Here is a 19,693-nt window from a genome sequence, read left to right on the forward strand (position 1 = left end):
TTCTTTATAATCAATCTGTTCTTACATGGAGGATTTCTTTTTCCCTATCGAAACAGAGACACTTGTATGATCACCAACCTTTTACAGATTTTCTCTTGGCCATTTTGTATTTCTCACTATCTGTTTCACTTGTCAGAAACTAGATTGTGCTGGTTAATAGTTTTCCCCATGAAGTAATGACAGATATAATACATGTATCTTGTGTGCTATTGTTGCATAAGCAGTAAACACAATTGTTCTTGTCATAGCAGATTATTTACAAGACAACCTACAGTCGCATTTAACTTCGTTGTGACTATATAATTGTGTTAATAGTTTGGTGCTCGGTTCTGACATTTAAACTTGAGTCACCATTGTCTGACTACCATTTATTCTCTGAAGCAGATAACAACATTGGGCATGTGACACCTGGAGAGCCCGGCCCACAGCCAGGAGATGGAATGGAAGGCGTCGACGAGGAGCAGCCGGCGGGAATCGAGCCGCCGCACTGAGGTTAAATGAGTTTTGACTTCCAAATCTCAGCCCACCGAGTTCTAAGACATGAGGAATGGCGGTTCTAAGACATGAACTGCTCAGTGTTTTGGTTCTTCGACATGAACTTCTCAGTGTTTTGTTTCTTCTATACATGCTTTCTTGCAGAGATGTTATAGAAGTTGAGGCTCAAGGTGATGGATGGGATGGAGTATGTTTGGTTCCAAATAAGTCACCTACTTATAAGTTAAAAAGTGAAATAAGTGACTTATTTTGCCAAACACCACCAACTTATAAGTCACCCCTGCTTATAAGTTTTAAGTTGGTTCACCCCTGCTTAAAACTTATAAGTCACCATTTTTCGCGTGGGGCCCACACCTTTAATGAGCTTATAAGTCATCTACAACCAAACAGTCATGACTTATAAGTCACTGATTTTCAGTCACCTGACTTAATAAGTCACCTGACTTATGGAAACCAGGCCCTAATTGAAACATTTTGCCTGCCATATATACTAATCTGCTGGATTTGGTCTCTTGCTGCATGCCCCTTCTCTCTCTGTCTGTCTGTATTTTCGTACTGACTCCTGACACCCTGTTAGTAACACGAGTCCATCTCAATAGCAACACTTCCACTGTTCACTTTGCCTTAGTTTGATTTGCGACATTTTACACAAATTGTATTTGTGGCTCATTAATTTAGAGTCCTCTTTGACCCATGCAGGGAAACAAGGTCGTTTAAATCTAACAACCTTACGCATTTACAGTGCCTAAATGTTTTCTCTTCAGACAAAATACTACTCTATATTTCAACCGGACGAAAACACATATGTTGTGTTATAATCGACAATGACACTAGTCAGCATGGAACATCCGTCACACTCGGGCGGGGGAAACGGGCTGCCAATTTTGAGCGAGTGGGATGAGGAGGACAACAAGAGAAGTGGAGAAAGCTGTGGTCGCCTGGTCAGGCCGTCAACTTATTTTTATTTTTGAAAAAGCAAATTAGTCTCTCTTTTAGTGTTAAAGTTTCTTAACCTCTACATCGAAATATTATCTGACTTATAGCATGATTTTTGAACCACCATTGAATATTGAAATGATCATCTCTGCCGTGCCAAGTACTAAAATGTTCCCGCTCTGTCAATTCAGGCAGAAGCGTGCATGGGAGCACCCACACTAAGAATTTCAGGTAACAATGCAGTTTGTTCTGGGGACAAGAACAATGCAGTGTGTCGAGATGAGAAGTGATGAGATTGAACTAGTTCAGCACAGAGATTTGTCGTAGAGAGGTTTAGCAGTAAGAGGACTTGTAGTGACACAAATAATATAATGAGGTACCAATCCCAATCCAGATAGAGTTGTTTGCTGTCAATGAAATACATATGGACGAATGACATATACTTGTTACACCAAAAATATGTTTGATAAATGGTCTGACATTCGGACATACTAGTGTACAAGAGCATGGATATATGTCCCTTACAAAAATGATATTGCCATAGTGAAATAAATATTGATGTTTGGAAATACAAGTCTGTTATCTCCAGCTCTACAGCAGGCTGGTCCCAATGCATGTGGCCGCCCCAACCTTAAATCGGATTGTCCGCATCCTCCAGTGCCAGCAATCAACATTCCCTCAGGTGTATCTGGGGCTGCCACTGTCCAATGTCAAGCTCAACCTTGCTACTTTTGCTCCTCTAATCTGCAAGGTGGACCGCTGCTTAGCAAGTTGGCAGGCATCTCTACTAAACCACCATGGAAGGCTTGTATTGATCAACTCGATGTTGGATGGTCTTGTCAACTACATGATGCAGGCTCTACCGCTACCGCCTGGAATTATATCAACTATTGATAGCCGTCGACGCGCATTTCTCTGGACGGGCACAGATAAAACAAATGGAGCCAAATGTCTGGTGAGTTGGGAGGTGGCTCAAAGGCCTAAGCGTGAAGGAGGTCTTGGTGTGCTGGACCTGTCCACACATAATGCTTGCCTACTCCTAAAACTGCTTCACTAGCTGCATCACCCGGAGGACTCCGCTTGGGCTGCCTGGGCAAGAAGGTCCACTGACATGATCACCTTGAAGGGTCCCGGCTGATGGCAACCACTGGGAAGGGCTCCGGGCACTACTACCTGCTTACAGATGCATCACCAGAGTGCAGGTGGGAAACGGCACTTCTACCTCCTTCTGGTGGGACTCATGGCTTGGCGCCTTCACCATTGCTGCAAAGTTTCCATGCTTACTCAGCCATTCCACAAACACTGACGCTTCGGTCCAGCAAATCTTACAACTGGGCATATCAAATAACTTGACAGCAAGGCTATCCTTACAAGCCACGCAGGAGAAGTCAGAGGTCCAACAGTTGCTCGATTCTGTCACTCTATCTCGACAGCCTGATAGGCGGACTTGCAAGTTTGCCGCCGCTGGCAGGCTCAACACTGGTGCAATCTACAGATCTTCAACCCACTCGGGTATCTGTAGTAGGATCTACGACTTTGGTAGTGTTAATTTTTCAAGATTTTTCGTCACATCGAATCTTTGGACGCATGCATGAAGCATTAAATATAAATAAAAAATAAAAGTAATTACACAGTTTAGACGAAATTCACGAGACGAATCTTTTAAGCCTAATTAGACTATGATTGGACACTAATTGCCAAATAACAACGAAAGCGCTACAGTATCATTTTCTAAAAAATTTCGCCAACTAAACACGCCCTTTGTCTGGACAAGCAGGGCTCCTAAAGGGTATGCTTCTTTGGTTGGTTGCTTTTGCGCGGTTGCCTCCAGTGCCGCGCTAATTTAGGCCCGGTTTAGATGGCAAAATTTTTTGCAAAATACCACTGTAGTATTTTTCGTTGTTATTTGACAATTAGTGTCCAATCATAGTCTAATTAGGCTTAAAAGATTTGTCTTGTGAATTTCGTCTAAACTGTATAATTAGTTTTATTTTTTATTTATATTTAATGCTTCGTACATGCGTCAAAGATTCGATGTGACGAAGAATCTTGAAAAATTTTGTAAAATTTTTTAGAACTAAACTGGACCTTATATAACAAGCATGTCCTCGACGACTACATTTGTGAGCTCTGCAGACAAGACCCGGAAACTTCAGACCACCTTATCTTCCATTGCACGGTAGCTAAAGAGTTCTGGAACCACCTTGGCTTCAGGGAATGCCGCTCCCATCAGTTCAGGAATTCTGGGAAATGCCCAGGCCTCCAACGATACCTTCTAAACACTTCAACACGATGCTGCTGCTGGAACATCTGGAATCATAGACATGATGTTGTCTTCCGCCATCAGCAACCTTCCCTGCGTCGCCTACTCGCTGCCTGCAAAGAAGCCTGCCGGCTGTGGGGCTGCCGGCTAAGCCAACGAGACAGGCATATAGTTGATGTTTGGTGCCAAATGTTTGTAATGCATTAGTCTCTCCCCATTCTATTTTGGTTGTAATCATAATGACTTTGGTCCTCGGAACCGCTGTAGGTGCTTAGGCACCCTCCATCCGCCGGCTTGCCGGGATCAATGGAAAACCATTGGTGGGGCTCTCATCCCTCCGGTGACATCTTAAAAAAAAAAGCTCTGCAGCAGGCTGTTCTTGCATTTTATCTAGCGGTAATGCTCACGACCGAGCATCCGTTTGTCCAGGCACCACGTTTCGTGGGCCTGTGCAGCAGTCTGTCCCAAGACGCAACCGGCCTACTCCCCTCTTTGCTCTACAGATCTCTCTACTCTCCGCTGAGCACGCTACAATAGAAATTCCTCACTTGCTTCGACCGTCGCGGCTTCATGGTTGCGTCATCCCGCCCTATTCCGCCGCGCTACCACCCCCATCCCCCGTGGCACCTCTGTCCCCTGCCGCGCCATGCCGTGCCCCATCGTCCGCCGCACCTAGGCCAGGCGACCAAGAGAGAAGGTCGTTGCTGGCCAGACCCAAGCCAGGCGCAAACGCAGCTGGTCGCTGCCAGGCCGCGCCACCATCCTCTGCCACCGACTGACCGGACCCGACCGTTTCCTGCTCTGCTATGCGTCGCACGAAAGAAGAAGGCGCAAAACGCATGTTGCAAAACATATGTTTTATGTGTTTCAAATGTTTTGGAGGTATGTTGCAAGTCTTTCGTATCAGTATTGTAAAAGTATATCTGGATGTTGCACATGTTGTTGGCTATACATGTATGTTTCAAGTGTATGTTCCAAATGTTTCATCTGTATAAGACGTATGTTGCAGTATTTCATCTAGATGTTGTAAAAGTAGATCCAGATGTTGGATATACATGCATGTTGTAAGCGTATTTTTGAAGTGATTTCAAGTGTATTGTACGTCTGTTGTAAGTGTTTTATCTGAATGTTTGCAATGATTTTCAAGTATTTTAGTCAAACGCATGTTTCAAGTGTTTTTTATTTGTCTTCTTTGCATGTTGCAACAGTTGTATCCGGATGTTTTAAAAGTAGATCGGGTGTTGCACATTGGTTGTGCGTGGAAAGCGACTGGCGGCGCGGGCGACGTCCGGGGGCGGCACAGGTCCGCTGCGATTTTTTTTTTATTTTTAACACTTTTTGTAAACTAATTTTAAATCTAACACTGTTTTTTTTTCAAAACTAACATTTTTTGCCGCGCCTATTGCCATGGCGCGGCGAAACGCCTGTGCCGAGCCATGTATGGTGGCGCGGCGGGAGGATGACGTGGCGACGACCAGGGCTGCTGACCAGTAACGTGACAGGGTCTGCCGCACCACCGATCTTGACGCGGCGACACCGCGCCACGGTGCATGGCGCGGCCACTGCCACGAAGAGACGGATGGCCCATGCTTCCATAGAAATCAGTGTTTGCCTAAACGGCCTAAACGGCCAGTAAACGATAAACGGTGGTAAACTGTTTTGTTTAGGAGGTAAACGAAAATTAAACGGTTGATCGTTTAAACGGTAAAAAACGAAAAAAAAACGGTCTAAACGGAACAGAGATAAACAGCTTTAAACGGGCTAAACAGTTGTTTAAACGACTGTTTAGGCGAACACAAGGTAAATCTAGTTCAGTTTTGTATGGATAAATTTATATACTTAAATTTATTATATTTATAAATGTGTACACTTGATATGTTACATGCATAAATATCTATATTTGGTTCTTTTCACGTACATAAATATATATACATACCAAAATAATTGATTTTTACTTGGATAAATATGTATAAATACTAAAAAACTTATTTTTTTATATGCACATATATAATTATATTTTTTTAAGTATAAAACTGTTTAGATCATTTAACTTTATTTAAACACCGTATAAATAGTCTAGAAATAATCTGGCAATTCTGTCAGCTTGTGTCACTCTATTTTTTGGGTTGTCTGATCGCGGGGCTCACACACCATGCTGCGCTCCCCTCCGGGACGGGACTGGGCGGGGCGCTGCAGAGCTGTGAGACAGTGGAGATGGTGGAGATGGCGTGCATGGCGGTCGGGCGCCTCGATTTTGCGGACGGTGCTGTGTGCTGCGGTGTACTGGGGCCCTGTTTAGTTCTATTAAATTTCTAAATTTAGCACTATGCAAAAAGAAGATTTCCTGTCACATAAACTTGCGGTACATGCATGGAGTACTAAATGTTGACGAAATTAAAAACTAATTGTACAGTTTGGTTGTACTTTACGAGACGAACGTTTTGAGTCTAATTAGTCAATGTTTGGACAATTATTACCAAATAAAAACGAAAACCTACTGTAGCTACAGTATAGCCCCAAATCGGGCGGCGCCGAATCAGGGACCCAACTAAACGAGGGCTAGTACTCCTACTCTGTTTTGCAACCAGAGATGTGCATGCTGTGCGCCTTGTTTTTTTTCTGTCCCAAGACCAAGACCAACGGCTAACCACTAGCTAGGCATGCATGTGTGCAGCTACCTAGTAATGTTGCCGCAAGGCTGTTTTTTTTTTTTTTCTGTCCCAAGACCACCGGCTAGCCACTAGCTCGGCATGCATGTGCTCATCCGTCGCTATCACGTCACCTCGTCCTTGATACAGATTTATTTCTTTAATAGGAACAGATTAGATTGTATTGAGTTTGTCTGTATGTTTCATTTGGTTCCCTTTGAAATCTTAAGACATACAGACAGACAAAAAAAAAGAGCCAAAAAAATGATACAGACAAACAAAAAAGAGCCGAACACCAATGGCCCATGAGTAGGATTATCTCGAACATCTTCATCGTGTCGTGTCCACTTTCCTTTGGCCTCCCACTCCAACACACCATGCAGGTGCCTTTCTTCTTAAATCTAGTATTCCTAGGTAAGCTGCATGGAAGGAGTGGTAGGAACGTGCATTTCGGGTTTCCTTGTCAGAGGATATGTGGATGGGAGCACAGGTATCGCCGCCACCGCATGGCGACGTTGACGTTTGGTCACCGAAGGCATATATAGGGCCAGTTTAGTTCCACTGCAAAAAATTTTAAGATTCTCCGTCACATCGAATTTTTAGACGTATGTATGAAGTATTAAATATAAATAAAAAATAAAACTAATTACACAGTTTAGATAAAATCCACGAGACGAATCTTTTAAACCTAATTAGACTATGATTGGACACTATTTACCAAATAACAACGAAAATACTACAGTAGCACTTTGCCAAAAATTTTGGCATCCAAACGGGTGCCATAGTGTTCTTCCCTCAGCATGCCGTCAAAGTGGAGGCGGTGGTGTTGTCCGCTGCCGGTGGTGTTGTCCGCTGCCAGGTTCCCAATCCCACCACCACGAGGTGGTGATGACCTCCAGAAGCCAGAGGTGTTCTTTTCTTGATGTTCCATCAATGATTTCGAACTAGGGCCTTGTTTAGATTACCCCCAAATTCCAAGTTTTTTCACTCTCTCTCCATCACATCAATTTTTAGCCGCTTGCATGGAGCATTAAATGTAGGTAAAAAAAATAACTAATTGCACAGTTTAGTTGGAAATCACGAGATGAATCTTTTGAACTTAGTTGGTCCACGATTGGACAATATTTACCAAATAAGACGAAAGTGCTACTATTCATCGGGTTGAAAAAATCTTCAATCTAAACAAGGCCTAGAGGGCCTGGTGTTCTCTATTTCCTGTATGCCTCGAAATCCCAATCATACCTAGCCGACTTTTCCAGCCCTTTGGATCGTTCCCAATGTTACCTACTGTAGCAACACTGTAGCAAAAACCGGTTTTCTATCCCCTACTTTTCTGTGTCACTGTAGCACCGGGACTGTAGCACGCGGGGAAGCCAGAGAAACGGTTTCTCCGATTTCGATGAACAGTGCCGATGTTAGTGAGAGAGGAGAGAAAACCTCGCTACAGAACCTCGCTATAGTGTTGCTACAGTCTGTTGTCAGATAAGCTGGAACCCGAACCGCGACAAACGGGGCCTAAATATAAAACTTACACCTAACTAGAAAGAGTAAAATGCAGTTCAATATAATGTAATCTGTTCCTAGGGCCTTGTTTAGATTGCAAATTGCAATCTGGACACTGTAGCACGTTTCGTTTGTATTTGACAAGCTTTGTCTGATCATGGACTAACTAGGCTCAAAAGATTTATCTCGTGATTTACAACTAAACTGTGTAATTAGTTATTTTTTTTACCTATATTTAATGCTCCATATATGTGTCCAAAAATTGATGTGATGAAAAAATAGTGAAAAAACTTAGAATTTTGATGATCTAAACAAGGCCCTATTAAAGAAATAAATCTGTATCAAGGACGAGGTGACGTGATAGCGACGGATCAGCACATGCATGCATGCCGAGCTAGTGGCGAGCCAGTGGTCTTGGGACAGGAAAAAAACAGCCTTCCTGCGACACTACTTCCTCCGTTTTAGTTTACTTCTCACCAAATTTTTACTATAGTAATTTTGACCCTATGTTTTTTTTAAAAAAAAATTAGGTACATTAAGTTTTCATATATATAATTTTTTATTGAACATACTTCATTAATATTATATACATTAAAGTATTTAAGATTTTTTTGAAGAAAAATTAGAGGGTCAAATTTACTTACAAGTAAACACAAACGAAGAAAAGTAACGGAGAAAAGTACTAGGTAGCTGCACTAGCCGGTGGTCTTGGTCTTGGGACAGAAAAAACGAGGCGCACAGCATGCACATCTCTGGTTGTAAAACAGAGTAGGAGTACAAGTACACCGTAGCACACAGCACCGGCCGCAAAATCGATTCGCCTGACCGCCATGCACGCCATCTCCACCCTCTCCACTGTCTCACAGCTCTGCAGCGCCCCGTCCAGTCCCGTCCCGTGTCGGAGGGGAGCGCGGCATGGTGTGTGAGCCCCGCAATCTGACGGCCCAAAAAATCGCGTGACACAAGCGACAGAATTGCCAGATTATTTCTAGGGAAGCATGGACCTTCCATTTCTCCGTGGCAAAGGTGGCCCCGCCATGCGCCGTGCTAGATCGGTGGCGCGGTACATCCTGCAACGTCATCGGTTAGTAGTTCGGTCGTCGCCATGTCATCCTCCCATTACGTCACCATACATGATGCGGCATAGATGTTTTGTCGCGTCATAATAATAGGCGCAACAAAAAATATTAGTTTTGAAAAAAAAAAGTATTAAATTTAAAATTAGTTTTAAAAAGTGTTAAAAATTAAAAAAAAATTCTCCGCTGCTGGGGCGCTTGCCCACGAACCCAACGCGCTGGGGTGCTGGCTCACTAACTGAGCCGGTACCGCTCGACACTAGTGCCCTGGATCAGATGTCCGGGCGCTAAGTCCCTTTATCTAGTCATGTTTTGCCTCCTTCATTATTTCAATTCGACTTGTATAGTCAAACAAAGCTTTCAACAATGGTGCCTTCCCTTGTTCCATCTGCTTGCAGCAGAGCAGAGAAACATTTGAACTTCCAACATTATCTGAAAATAGCACAAGGTAAAGGTTACAGCACAGACAGATTTGTTAAGACCAAAAAAGAAAAAAAAACTAATAATAATGCAGCATTGTCGTATAATAATCCAACATTATCTGAAAATTGCAGTGCAGCTATGGAGATTTAACTAAGGCCCGTTTGGATTTTAGAATTGAATTCATTTTAATAATTATAATTTAGTCATAGATTAATTAAACTAATATGGTTGTATATGAAATATAATTGTATATTATTGTTAGCCATACAAGGGACATAGTTTATATGTTGTATTTTTATTGTAGGGAAACGAGTTGAAGAGTGTGCTATAAGTTAGATATTAGAAATATAGCATGGTGATCTATAAAATCCATTTCTATCTCCCACCATATGAATTTGAGATAAGTTTATTTGTGAGCTTGGTAAAATTGTGGAATATTAAATTGCAACCAAAATTGTCTAATTTATTAAGTAGATTTTAATTTCTCTAAAATAAATAGATCCAAACGGCCCCTAACACACAAACCCACCAAGAATATATGATCCCTGGGCAACAGTCCCTGGAGCAGCAGCATTTACATGGGGCTCCCTGTAACAGATTCATCTAAATTGAAAAGTTAATCACAAGAAGCAGTATAGAGGAAACTAAAATTGAACGGTGTGAAGGTGACCATGGGCCTCGCCCAGAACCAGAAGGACCCGGCCGGCCATCGCTACCGGCTAGGTCGGTGGCGCCGCGGGCCACATCGTGGAGCACTGCCACTGCCGGTCCCTGCCTGGATGCAGGCAGCGCGGAGGGTTGTAGCAGGAGAAGAGGTAGCGGCAGCCAGTAGTCCGGACCACCACTTCTGGAGGAGCTGAAGGACAACCAGGCCATGGAGCAGGAGGTTCATGGCGGCAAGGCGCGGAGGAGCTGCCGGCATGGAGGCGCTGGAGCACGCCGCAGAGCGGCAGTAGCAGGCACAAGGCGGCGTTCGTGGAGCTCGCGTCGCGTCCGCTCAGAGGCAGATGGAGGCACGGCGGAGGCCCACCTCTGGGAAAATGTATATGTGGTGGGCCATAGGCGGGCCGGGGGACGTGCACCGCGTGACGTGGATCAAAAGGGGAACTGGGTGTTGGGCCCCCGGCGTAGACTTATGGTCTGCCTTGCCGCACGCTCCAAACTTGTTGTGGGCTTGTGGTTGTGGCTCGTACTAGTTAATTCGTACACCTTGCAATTTTTTATTTTTAATAAAAAAAGAAAAGCTATTGCCTGATTGATCATGCTAGGGTCCGATACAAATCCCAACCATTTTTATATATGGTCAAGTAAACATCCTTCCCGTTCCAAGGTGTGACCCACTGACCCATGATTCTCTATGAAATCCTTTTGTTTGATTATTAAGTATCTAGTGCATCCATCAGGGGTATTACTTCTTGCTACATAACAATATAGTGCATCACGTAATGGTCTTTTTCACGCACCTCTCACCTCGTCGGTGGATAAGTCATATATAGGTACACCGATTTATATCATGCGTCTAAAAGAACACTACATTCTTTTTGCGAGACAAAAAAAGAGACTTTATGTTGCTCCAAGGATGAACAAGTTTGCTAGAGTTTCTTGTTTGAAAATATGATTTTGAAAAACATTTTCCCTAGCCCTACTCCCTGCTCCCTCCTCCCCCTCTGTCTCTGTCTCGCGCCGCTGGAGGTCCACTTGCAGGGCAATATCTCCTTTCAAAAAAAAAGTACGACAAAACTTTTACCATCATATATATATATATATATATATATATATATATATATTGTAATACTAATGATTTCGTGAAAACTAGTATTGCAATACTTATCATTTCTTACTTTAGCCAAAATATTAATAGTTGCCTTAACTTTTATTCGCAAGGATACAGATTTATTTTCATTCTTCTTACCATGCTGTTTTTTCTCTTGTGATGATACCATGCCGTTTTCTTTAAGTCCCTTTTTTCCATTTTTCTTCCCATGCTGTTTTTTTCCCTTTATGATGATAGCATGCTGTTTTGTTTAAGTCCCTTTTTCATTCAACACTGTGCTATGCTGCAAAACAGTTTGAGCATTGTGCGAAGCATTCAACACCTTCTAAGGTCTTCTTCTTTCTTTCTTTTTTTTTTTTGTTAAATGCAAATCCAGTGTTCCTGAATTGGGAGAGTCATTTGCAAATATATAAAAGCACATGAACGTTGGTTTCGTTTTTAAACTATGATCGATTATAAGACGACTTCACTATAAGAATGTGCTTTTTCCTATAGTTTCTGCAAGTTCTATTATTTTTCCTTAACGGACCAACAGTATCTCTAGTATATACACTTTGCATCTTTTTGAGTAGTTCAATCAAATCCCTGTCAGCATAATCCTCAACCAACTAATAATTACCCATGCAGGTTAATTTGATCATTAATTTGGAAGGGGGAGGGGGGTTGGAAATAAACTGATGATAAGTCTGAAAGGGTTACTAACATCAATTTGAAGTTCTGAAACTGCGCCATTAGAGCAATTCACAGTTTTCTGAAAGAGTTCCCCCAACTTTTCCACCAGACCACCACTAACATGGCCTCCTACATGCTGGTCTTGCTGGTTATCCAAATATGCAACTGCAGGCACCTGGTGGTCATGGTCATGCATGTTTCGTGACTGTTCGAGTACTGATGTTGACGTAGAATGTTTGGTTGCAGCATTTTAGGCTGCGTTTAGTTCGCGAAATGAAAATTTTTGATGTAACATCGAATGTTTCGGGGATATCGGAAAGGGTTTTTGAATACTAATAAAAAAACTAATTACATAGCTCGCCTGGAAACTGCGAGACGAATTTATTAAGCCTAATTAATCCGTCATTAGCGCATGTTAGTTACTGTAGCACTTATGTCGACTAATTAGTCTTAAAACATTCGTCTCACGATTTTCAACCAAACTGTGCAATTAGTTTTTTTTCGTCTATATTTAATACTCCATGCATGTGTCGCAAGATTCGATGTGATAGTTTGGGGTGAAAATTTTTGAGAACTAAACCAGGCCTTAAACGTTTGGTTAAAGACCAAGGCCTGTGCCTTTTTTTCTGGGCACATTTTGCTATTGCAGGTGCAAGCTCTGGTTGGTTAAAACAGGCAGGCCTTGTGGTTGCAAGATATAAAAATAACTTGGTACAGCCCATTTGTGCAACTTTGTTACTACTTGTGTTTTTTCCTTCTTTTTTTTCATAATGTACTACAATATATTTCTCCAGCTTGGTGATTTGAGCTCTTATCTAAGTTATCATCTTCTGTTCGTAAATGTACAGATAAGCATATACATAGCAGTGATTATCTGTAAATTTGACATGTACTGGTGGCCATGGGTTTAGTAGAACAAGCAAGCAACCGAGCTGTTCTACAATCTATGTATTCAGAACTCCAAAAGTACAAATATTCTGGTACAATTTTGTTGTGCTTTCTAAAACTACACTGAGCTGTTAAGGGCGCATGACAAAACCACAAGGGAAAGAAAAAGAAGACCAGGCTGCTAGTATTTGCAATGCATAATCACATACAAGAAACGCAGCAGCTGCTGCTTCCTATGCAAGCTACTCGGAAAATTTTCCTCGAGGCGCTCGCCTCGAACTATCAGTAGCATAGATGTGAACAGCAATGCTCTACATGAGAACATCCTTAAGCTTGGCCTTCTGGTCATCGGTTAGGGTTTTCGGGAACAACACCTCGAATGTCACATACAGGTCACCTTTCTTGTTGCTTTGGTATAGTGGCATGCCTTCACCTTTGAACTTCCTGATCTCCTTCGGTTTGGTGATGCCCTGTGAATTAGCGACAAAATTGAGCCGGTCTGTTGCAGATGATAAAATCATGTTGATGGGTGGCTGTCTTTACCTTGGTGCCAATTTCTACCAGATGGTTGTCAAGATGCTTGATGGTCTTCTCAAAACCAACCAGAGCTTGCACCTGCAATAGCAAAATATGCCCAGAAAAAAAGGCACAGAAAACTGTGATTATAGGGGATCTACAGCGAAAGAGTCAATGCATCTTGCATGGAAAACAACTAGATAGAATCATTGGATAGGTAGAAGTAGGTTAAGAGGATAATGCAATTTCAAAAGTACAAATGGTGATATTGGTTCTTTAAGAGGGAAAGTTTAAGATGCAGTAGTCTGTTTAGATCAAGTCTATGCTAAATTAGTAGCAAAATTATAATTCTGGCTTGTATTGAATTAATAAAGTCATCGGAAACAAAAATGTTTTTTTTTGGTTCATGTGATACCAGGGATATTGTAACTGTTGCATGCAGGTCATTGCTTTCTCGTCTAAAGCAGCTGTGTGGTGCTGTTCGGATCCTGAACTGCTTGTAAGGTTATTTAATGGAAGCCCACAATTAGTAAACATGGCGGTACACTAAGTAAATTTCAACCAAATAGAGACAGGGACAAAACAAACCTTCAAATCGCCAGGTTCGCCATCAATCTTAGGCTCGCCTTCCTCGAAAAACAAGACCTCCTGAAAAAATCATATGATTCTATCAAATAAAAAATATAAAAATATAAGTGCAGAGAACCTGTACATAACAGGGGATTCATAATGAACCACTTAAGATCTTTAAATGTCTCTAACCAAGTGTCAGATTATGGCATATTAACATGCGACTGTAACAGGCAAGCGTACAAACTTAACAGTCCACAAAAAGTGACACTTGGATGTATCAGATGTCTAAAACAAGGGAAGTGTTAAGGCAGAACACTACAAAAATGACATCAAAAGGCAAAGGAAGACATTCAGCTGACACCCTTAAATTAGCTTGTGAAGGGGAACTAGAAAAGAGCATGTCCTTTGTAGTGTCACGAATCAGAACTATGGCATCTTGTCTGCAGAGCTGTCTTTAAGGAAACTTAAACATACATCAGAACCTGTCGTATTAATTTATTATGTTTTGAAGTAAGGGATAAGGCTGCAATAACTAGTAGCAATTCAACCCTAACAAGTCACAAGCAGCAGTGGTTGGCACTAGCAAAGCAGGAAACCAGCCAGTTTGTCTGAATAATCCAAAGAATTGCTAAGTTTGAGTTATATAGTTTCAGACATTCACTGTAGTATTGTAATCAAGTAGTACATAATATACACGGCATGTATCATTTACCTACATGGCTTAATTTGTATGCTATATCAAAATTACAATATAGGATGAATAGCACATACAACAATGTCAATATGGTACAGCCCAACCACGGTTAGAACTGGAGGACCCAGGACATATAAAACAGCTTATACCTGTCCATCTTTCATTCCCTTCTCAATATCAACAGTCAAGAATTCACCTTCTTGTACAAATTTCACATTTGGACATTGGTCGCAGACCTTAGAAATAAGAAACATCCTCAGTATATCAAAACTCTCAATGGATTAAAATATACATCATGAACAACGTAACTAGAAAAATACCTGCTCAGTCATCTGTTGATACATTCCATGACCTATTTGTCGATGGTAAACTTCGTTCCTACAGTTGCAGCGCCTCTTTCCTGGTGCTGGCTTTATGACATTTTTCTCTCTCCAAACCTAAGATACATTGAAAATAGAAAAGTAAATATAAATACTATACTTTTCCCTTATGCACAACACAGTACAACTTTCTAAAAAAATAAACCAGAAACATTATCTAGTGGAAGCATTTTGCTAAAGCATGATTGAATGACAGCAGAAAAATTTTAAAAGCAAGACGAAAACTTAGCTATATACTTATTACAGTCTGTCAGCTAGGCAAATCATGTTACCTTTAATGAACCGCCCATGTACAAGTCCTCTAATGAAGCATCCAGTTCAACGATCACCTCATCACCTTTTAAAATTTGTTCTTCTTCCTCTTCCATCCCACCACCACCACCACCAAAAAAGCTAAAGAAAATTGTGGAAAAAAATTCAGCAAGGTGAACACTAAATAATTGAAACATTAATGCTCAACCATTTGGGATGCAGTAAGAACAGAAAATTATTAGGAATGACTAATTGAGGTGCATCTAGCTGAAGCTTTGCAAGAGACATGTTCCTATGAACAAACAGGCATCCAACCAAGCTTATTCTAGTCATAGCTTCAAAATGATACTCTCCAGCCCAGAAAAAATGAATCATTTTAGATTGCTGAAAGCCGACTAAACTTGACCATCAGTACATTTTCTACGTGGAGATTAAAAAATTGAAACATTATACTTTTGCTATCTTTTAGCCTACCCCAACTCGCTTTGGAGTGAAGGCTTTGTTGTTGTCACTGCTTTTGTCTTCCACCTTTTGTAAGTAAATTACAAAATTTGGATTCCATGATTGTATTAAGGGAAAGGCATGTCTCGGTTTATCCCTTCCCCAGACCCCACTCATGTGGGAGCCTCCGGCACTGGGTCCGCCCATGATTGTATTAAGGGAACATAACCAATGCCGAAAAGGGCACTTCTCTATGACCCAAGGGAGTAGATATGTGGTTATGGTGGATTAGACACATAGTTGGTTGCTTGTTAGGAAATGCAGGAAGGACACTCGTTTCTCCAACATTCCATAATATTCCCAGACATCACTCATCTTGCACTGGAATGATGAACAGCCAAGTGACACATTTGCTGATAAAAGAATCATTAACGTGGTGCTCTCAAATCCTACAGAATGGAAGGTACACATTCCTGATGTGCAGGGACGTAGCCACCAGTGGGGCTAGGGGGGCTTCAGCCCCCCCCTACCCATCCTGAGCACGTGGAGTTTTCCTAAGTCCTTCCTTAAAATTTTATGCATACATGTATTAGGTAGGAGGGACTAAGGTTAAGAGAAGATAAAAAAACCTCTATTCTTTTGTTCAGCCCCTCCTAAATTTTTTTCTGGCTTCGTCACTGCTGATGTGGTATACTCTATGGCGCTGTCATATCGGAAATTCCATCTTGCAAGTTAACACATGCCAATGAGTCTTCTTTTGGATAATCAAGTGCATACAAGCCAGGTTACTCGCTACATTTGGAATTTCATCCTAAACTGTGCACCTGCTATTTTGACAATTTTTTTGGGGTACCATCCGTATGCTAGATATCCACGTGATGCAAAATCTATGCTGAAACATACACACCAACATAGGGGCAAGTGGGCAATACAAGCATGATCATTGATGTTTCAGTATCAAAACTTCTAGTTGATCTGTTGAAGCATGATGCTTAGCATTGAGCTCACCTGCTAAAGATGTCCTGAATGTTCATTCCGCCGCCACCGCCTCTCCCGCCTTGGAACTGCTTCAACCCCTCCTCGCCGTATCGGTCATAGACCTTCCTCTTCTCCTGGTCCGTCAGCACCTCATACGCTGCAACAAAATACATTTGTTAAATTTGCAGCGCAACTTATCAATTCCAGGTTATCCATTTAATTGTAAAGTACTCAGCGACTAGTACCGTTGTTGATCTCGGCGAAGCGCTTGTTGGCCTCCTCGTTGTCGGGGTTCTTGTCGGGGTGGTACTTGAGCGCGAGCTTGCGGTACGACCTCTTAATCTGATCCTCGGACGCGCCCTTGGGAACTTGCAGCACGTCGTAGTAGCTCTTCCTGCACCATTGCCATCGATATTCAGTCGAATTAAAAAGCATTACTATGGATTAAACAGGACCGAGTCGAGCACACAGATCTCGACCTGACGCATAACAAATAAAGAATAAATGAATCAGTAGAAAAAGGCTGTGAAATCGGGGGGGGGGGGGGGGGGGGGGGGGGGGGGTGATCAAACCATCGAAGTGGGTGTTTTCGAGCGCAAAATCGGCCAGTAACGGAAGGGATTTTGAGATCTCGAAGAATCCACGCGAGAAACAACAGGTGATCCGAGCCCAGAAACCTACCCGGCGATCGCCACAGCGAGATTCAGGAGGACAAAGAGCGCGGCCGCAAAACGCGCCGCCGCTCCCTTCCCCGGCGCCGCCATCCCGCTCCCGCCTCCTCGAGACGCCTCGTCGCCCCTCTCCCCTCGGCCTCCCCTCACAATCCGGTGTTTCAGCGCGGTTGGCAGCTAGGGTTAGCGCTCCCGCACGTGGAGAGAGACAGCTTCTCCCTCGCCGTCGTATCCCTCCTCCTCCTCTTCCTCGCCGCCGGCGTCGCCGTCCTCCGTCTTCCGCAGTGGCCTTTTGGTTCCTGCGGTTTAAAACTTTCTAGAAGGGATCGGGTGCCTGTTCGTGGGAGAAGCGCGCGGGGGACGTGGAGCGCATGACGTGGACCAATAGGGTGCGGGATGCTGGCGTCTCTGACGAATGCGGTGGGTCCACGTGGACACGGTTCGCGCTTTTGCGGTCAGCCGGAATTGCTAGGTGCACCGCGAACCGATACACGTCAGCAATGGACGGGAGAAGCGGTGCGTTGACGTGGAGGTCAGGTCAACGGTTTGCCATGCGTCACAACTCACACCTCACACGGTGCGACCTTGTGGAGTATAAACCGTGTGACGACCGCCGTGGAACGACGAAAACAAGTAATGCCGATTTAAAGCCTTCTCTTAATCTACTTGGTTTGTTTTTATTTACATGTTGTATTAGATTTGTCCTAAGTCAAATATTTGTATATTTGATATTGATTTAAAAAAAAAAAAATCATATAGAGTCATGACATAAGATTTTGTATTTTTAGATTCACCATGAAAAATATTTGCATAATATAATTTATATATAGGCAGTGAAACTATAAGAATTTTTCAAAATAGATGGTCAATGATAATAATATTTAAACTTAGGACAAATCTAACGTGACACGTAAAAAACAACGGAGTGTTTTGGTGAAAAAAACACCTTTCAACATCTTTTTTAATTAGATCTCCTATATAATAATCCTCTATTCTATATTTTTTTTTTGCTAGTCAAAGATGTAGAGCGAGATTGATTCTGTAGATTGCATACAAGATATAAAGAAGTTGTTGGATGGTGAAAATATATGAAGAGTGATTTTTATTCAAATAGTTCTCCAGATAAGGGTTTAGAGAGTAAGTTTAAGAAAGACCCTTGAAGATGCTCTTAAAGAGAAGATAATATATTTCAAGTTTTTTTACATAAATTTAAGTAGCGCTACCATGTGCTTATTAGCTCCATCGTTATTATTTGAAAATATTGAGTTTAAAGTCTTAAAAATCATGCTTCTAATTGCTATCGATTTGAGTTTAAAGTACTACAATTGAAGCTAACAAATTTATTCTTCTTGTTGTTGATTTGTCCGAGGAAGTTGGACGGATGTTTTTGTAGGGTCTATTATGCGAAAAGGTTATCTTAAAACTGTGTATTACATCATCACTCACAAAGTTGTACAAGGATGCATTTAGTTTGAAATTCCAAAAGTCGTCGTATCCTATTGTATAGACGTTGTCTATAAGGATGAGACTCGTGTGTAAATGTATAGTAGTTTCTAGGGTAGGATGTTGATAGGTAAATTGTGTATGCTAAAAGTCTTATTGCATGCTTTTACTTGTGATAGTTTAGTTGAAATATATGCTATCGTAAGGAAAAGTTTAGTCTTGATTATTAGGGTGGCGTGTCAATCTTTTTAGTGGCACTGTCATTCAAAATTCACAAATAAGAAACGAAACAAAATTACTTGGTACACATAATTAAGTTACTCTCATCCAACCTATATGGGAAACTCTGACCGTTGGATTGATAAACAACATATGAGTTTTTTTTTTTTGAAACAAGACTTTAAATTACTTCAATTCTTAGTATGAGAGTCATGTTGAATATATGGGAGTAAAAAATTAGGGATATCTTACGTCCACCTACATGTAGAATCTGAGATCAAAGTAAACTTGGCTATATAATGCAGCCATATTCGTTTCTCTCCTTACATAAACAAAACCAAAATGTGTGCAACTCCAACAAAGCTCTTGAATTTGGTTTAGAACAGGAAGAATAACACATCTATTATTAAACGACAATATGAGTTATAAAGTATAGATAGCTTATTAGATAATGGTGTTTAGACCTTTGCTTTTCTTTGATCTACTCTTGGTGATTTTCTCTTGATTCAACAAGGAGTTAAATCATACTAATTCCTTCATCATATAGTCTTAACCGTATGGATGATCTCGATATATGTTGTTTTTATTTCTTTTATAGTTTGAAATTTAAATTATATAGCTTCTACTGTATACTTACATATATATGATATATATCTATGTTGTACATGGTAAAACTATATAAGTCGAGAACTTGAACAATATATAGTTAGAACCGAAGAGTTCATTATTGTATAATAATTCTTGATGTGTTTGTGGTGTCAATTTATATGGAAACATCTTAAAAAAGATAAGCTAAATAAAAGTTTTTTTTGTGACTTAATAAAAGTTTGTAATGTATTCCATTTTCA

General features: G+C 41.5%; 1 protein-coding gene across 2 annotated transcripts; it reads right to left on the reverse strand.

Moving 5' to 3' along the window:
• Window positions 1-12,696: 12,696 nt before the first annotated feature.
• Window positions 12,697-17,498, reverse strand: LOC136516849 (dnaJ protein ERDJ3B-like). Of its 2 annotated transcripts, XM_066510344.1 has the most exons (10): window positions 17,194-17,497; window positions 16,758-16,906; window positions 16,543-16,669; window positions 15,114-15,234; window positions 14,782-14,898; window positions 14,611-14,697; window positions 13,783-13,842; window positions 13,610-13,687; window positions 13,222-13,293; window positions 12,697-13,148 (listed from the first exon to the last, which is right to left on the reverse strand). In XM_066510344.1, exons 1-10 carry the CDS (start codon window positions 17,274-17,276, stop codon window positions 12,990-12,992), a joined length of 1,053 nt encoding a protein of 350 aa, XP_066366441.1. In that variant the 5' UTR covers window positions 17,277-17,497; the 3' UTR covers window positions 12,697-12,989. The 2 variants fall into 2 exon arrangements, with proteins under 2 accessions (XP_066366441.1, XP_066366442.1); XM_066510345.1 differs by lacking the exon at window positions 13,610-13,687 and having other exon boundaries at window positions 17,194-17,498.
• Between the last annotated feature and the right edge of the window lie 2,195 nt (window positions 17,499-19,693).

The sequence above is a fragment of the Miscanthus floridulus genome, chromosome 17 (genome assembly GCF_019320115.1).
Source record: "Miscanthus floridulus cultivar M001 chromosome 17, ASM1932011v1, whole genome shotgun sequence".
NCBI lineage: Eukaryota > Viridiplantae > Streptophyta > Magnoliopsida > Poales > Poaceae > Miscanthus > Miscanthus floridulus.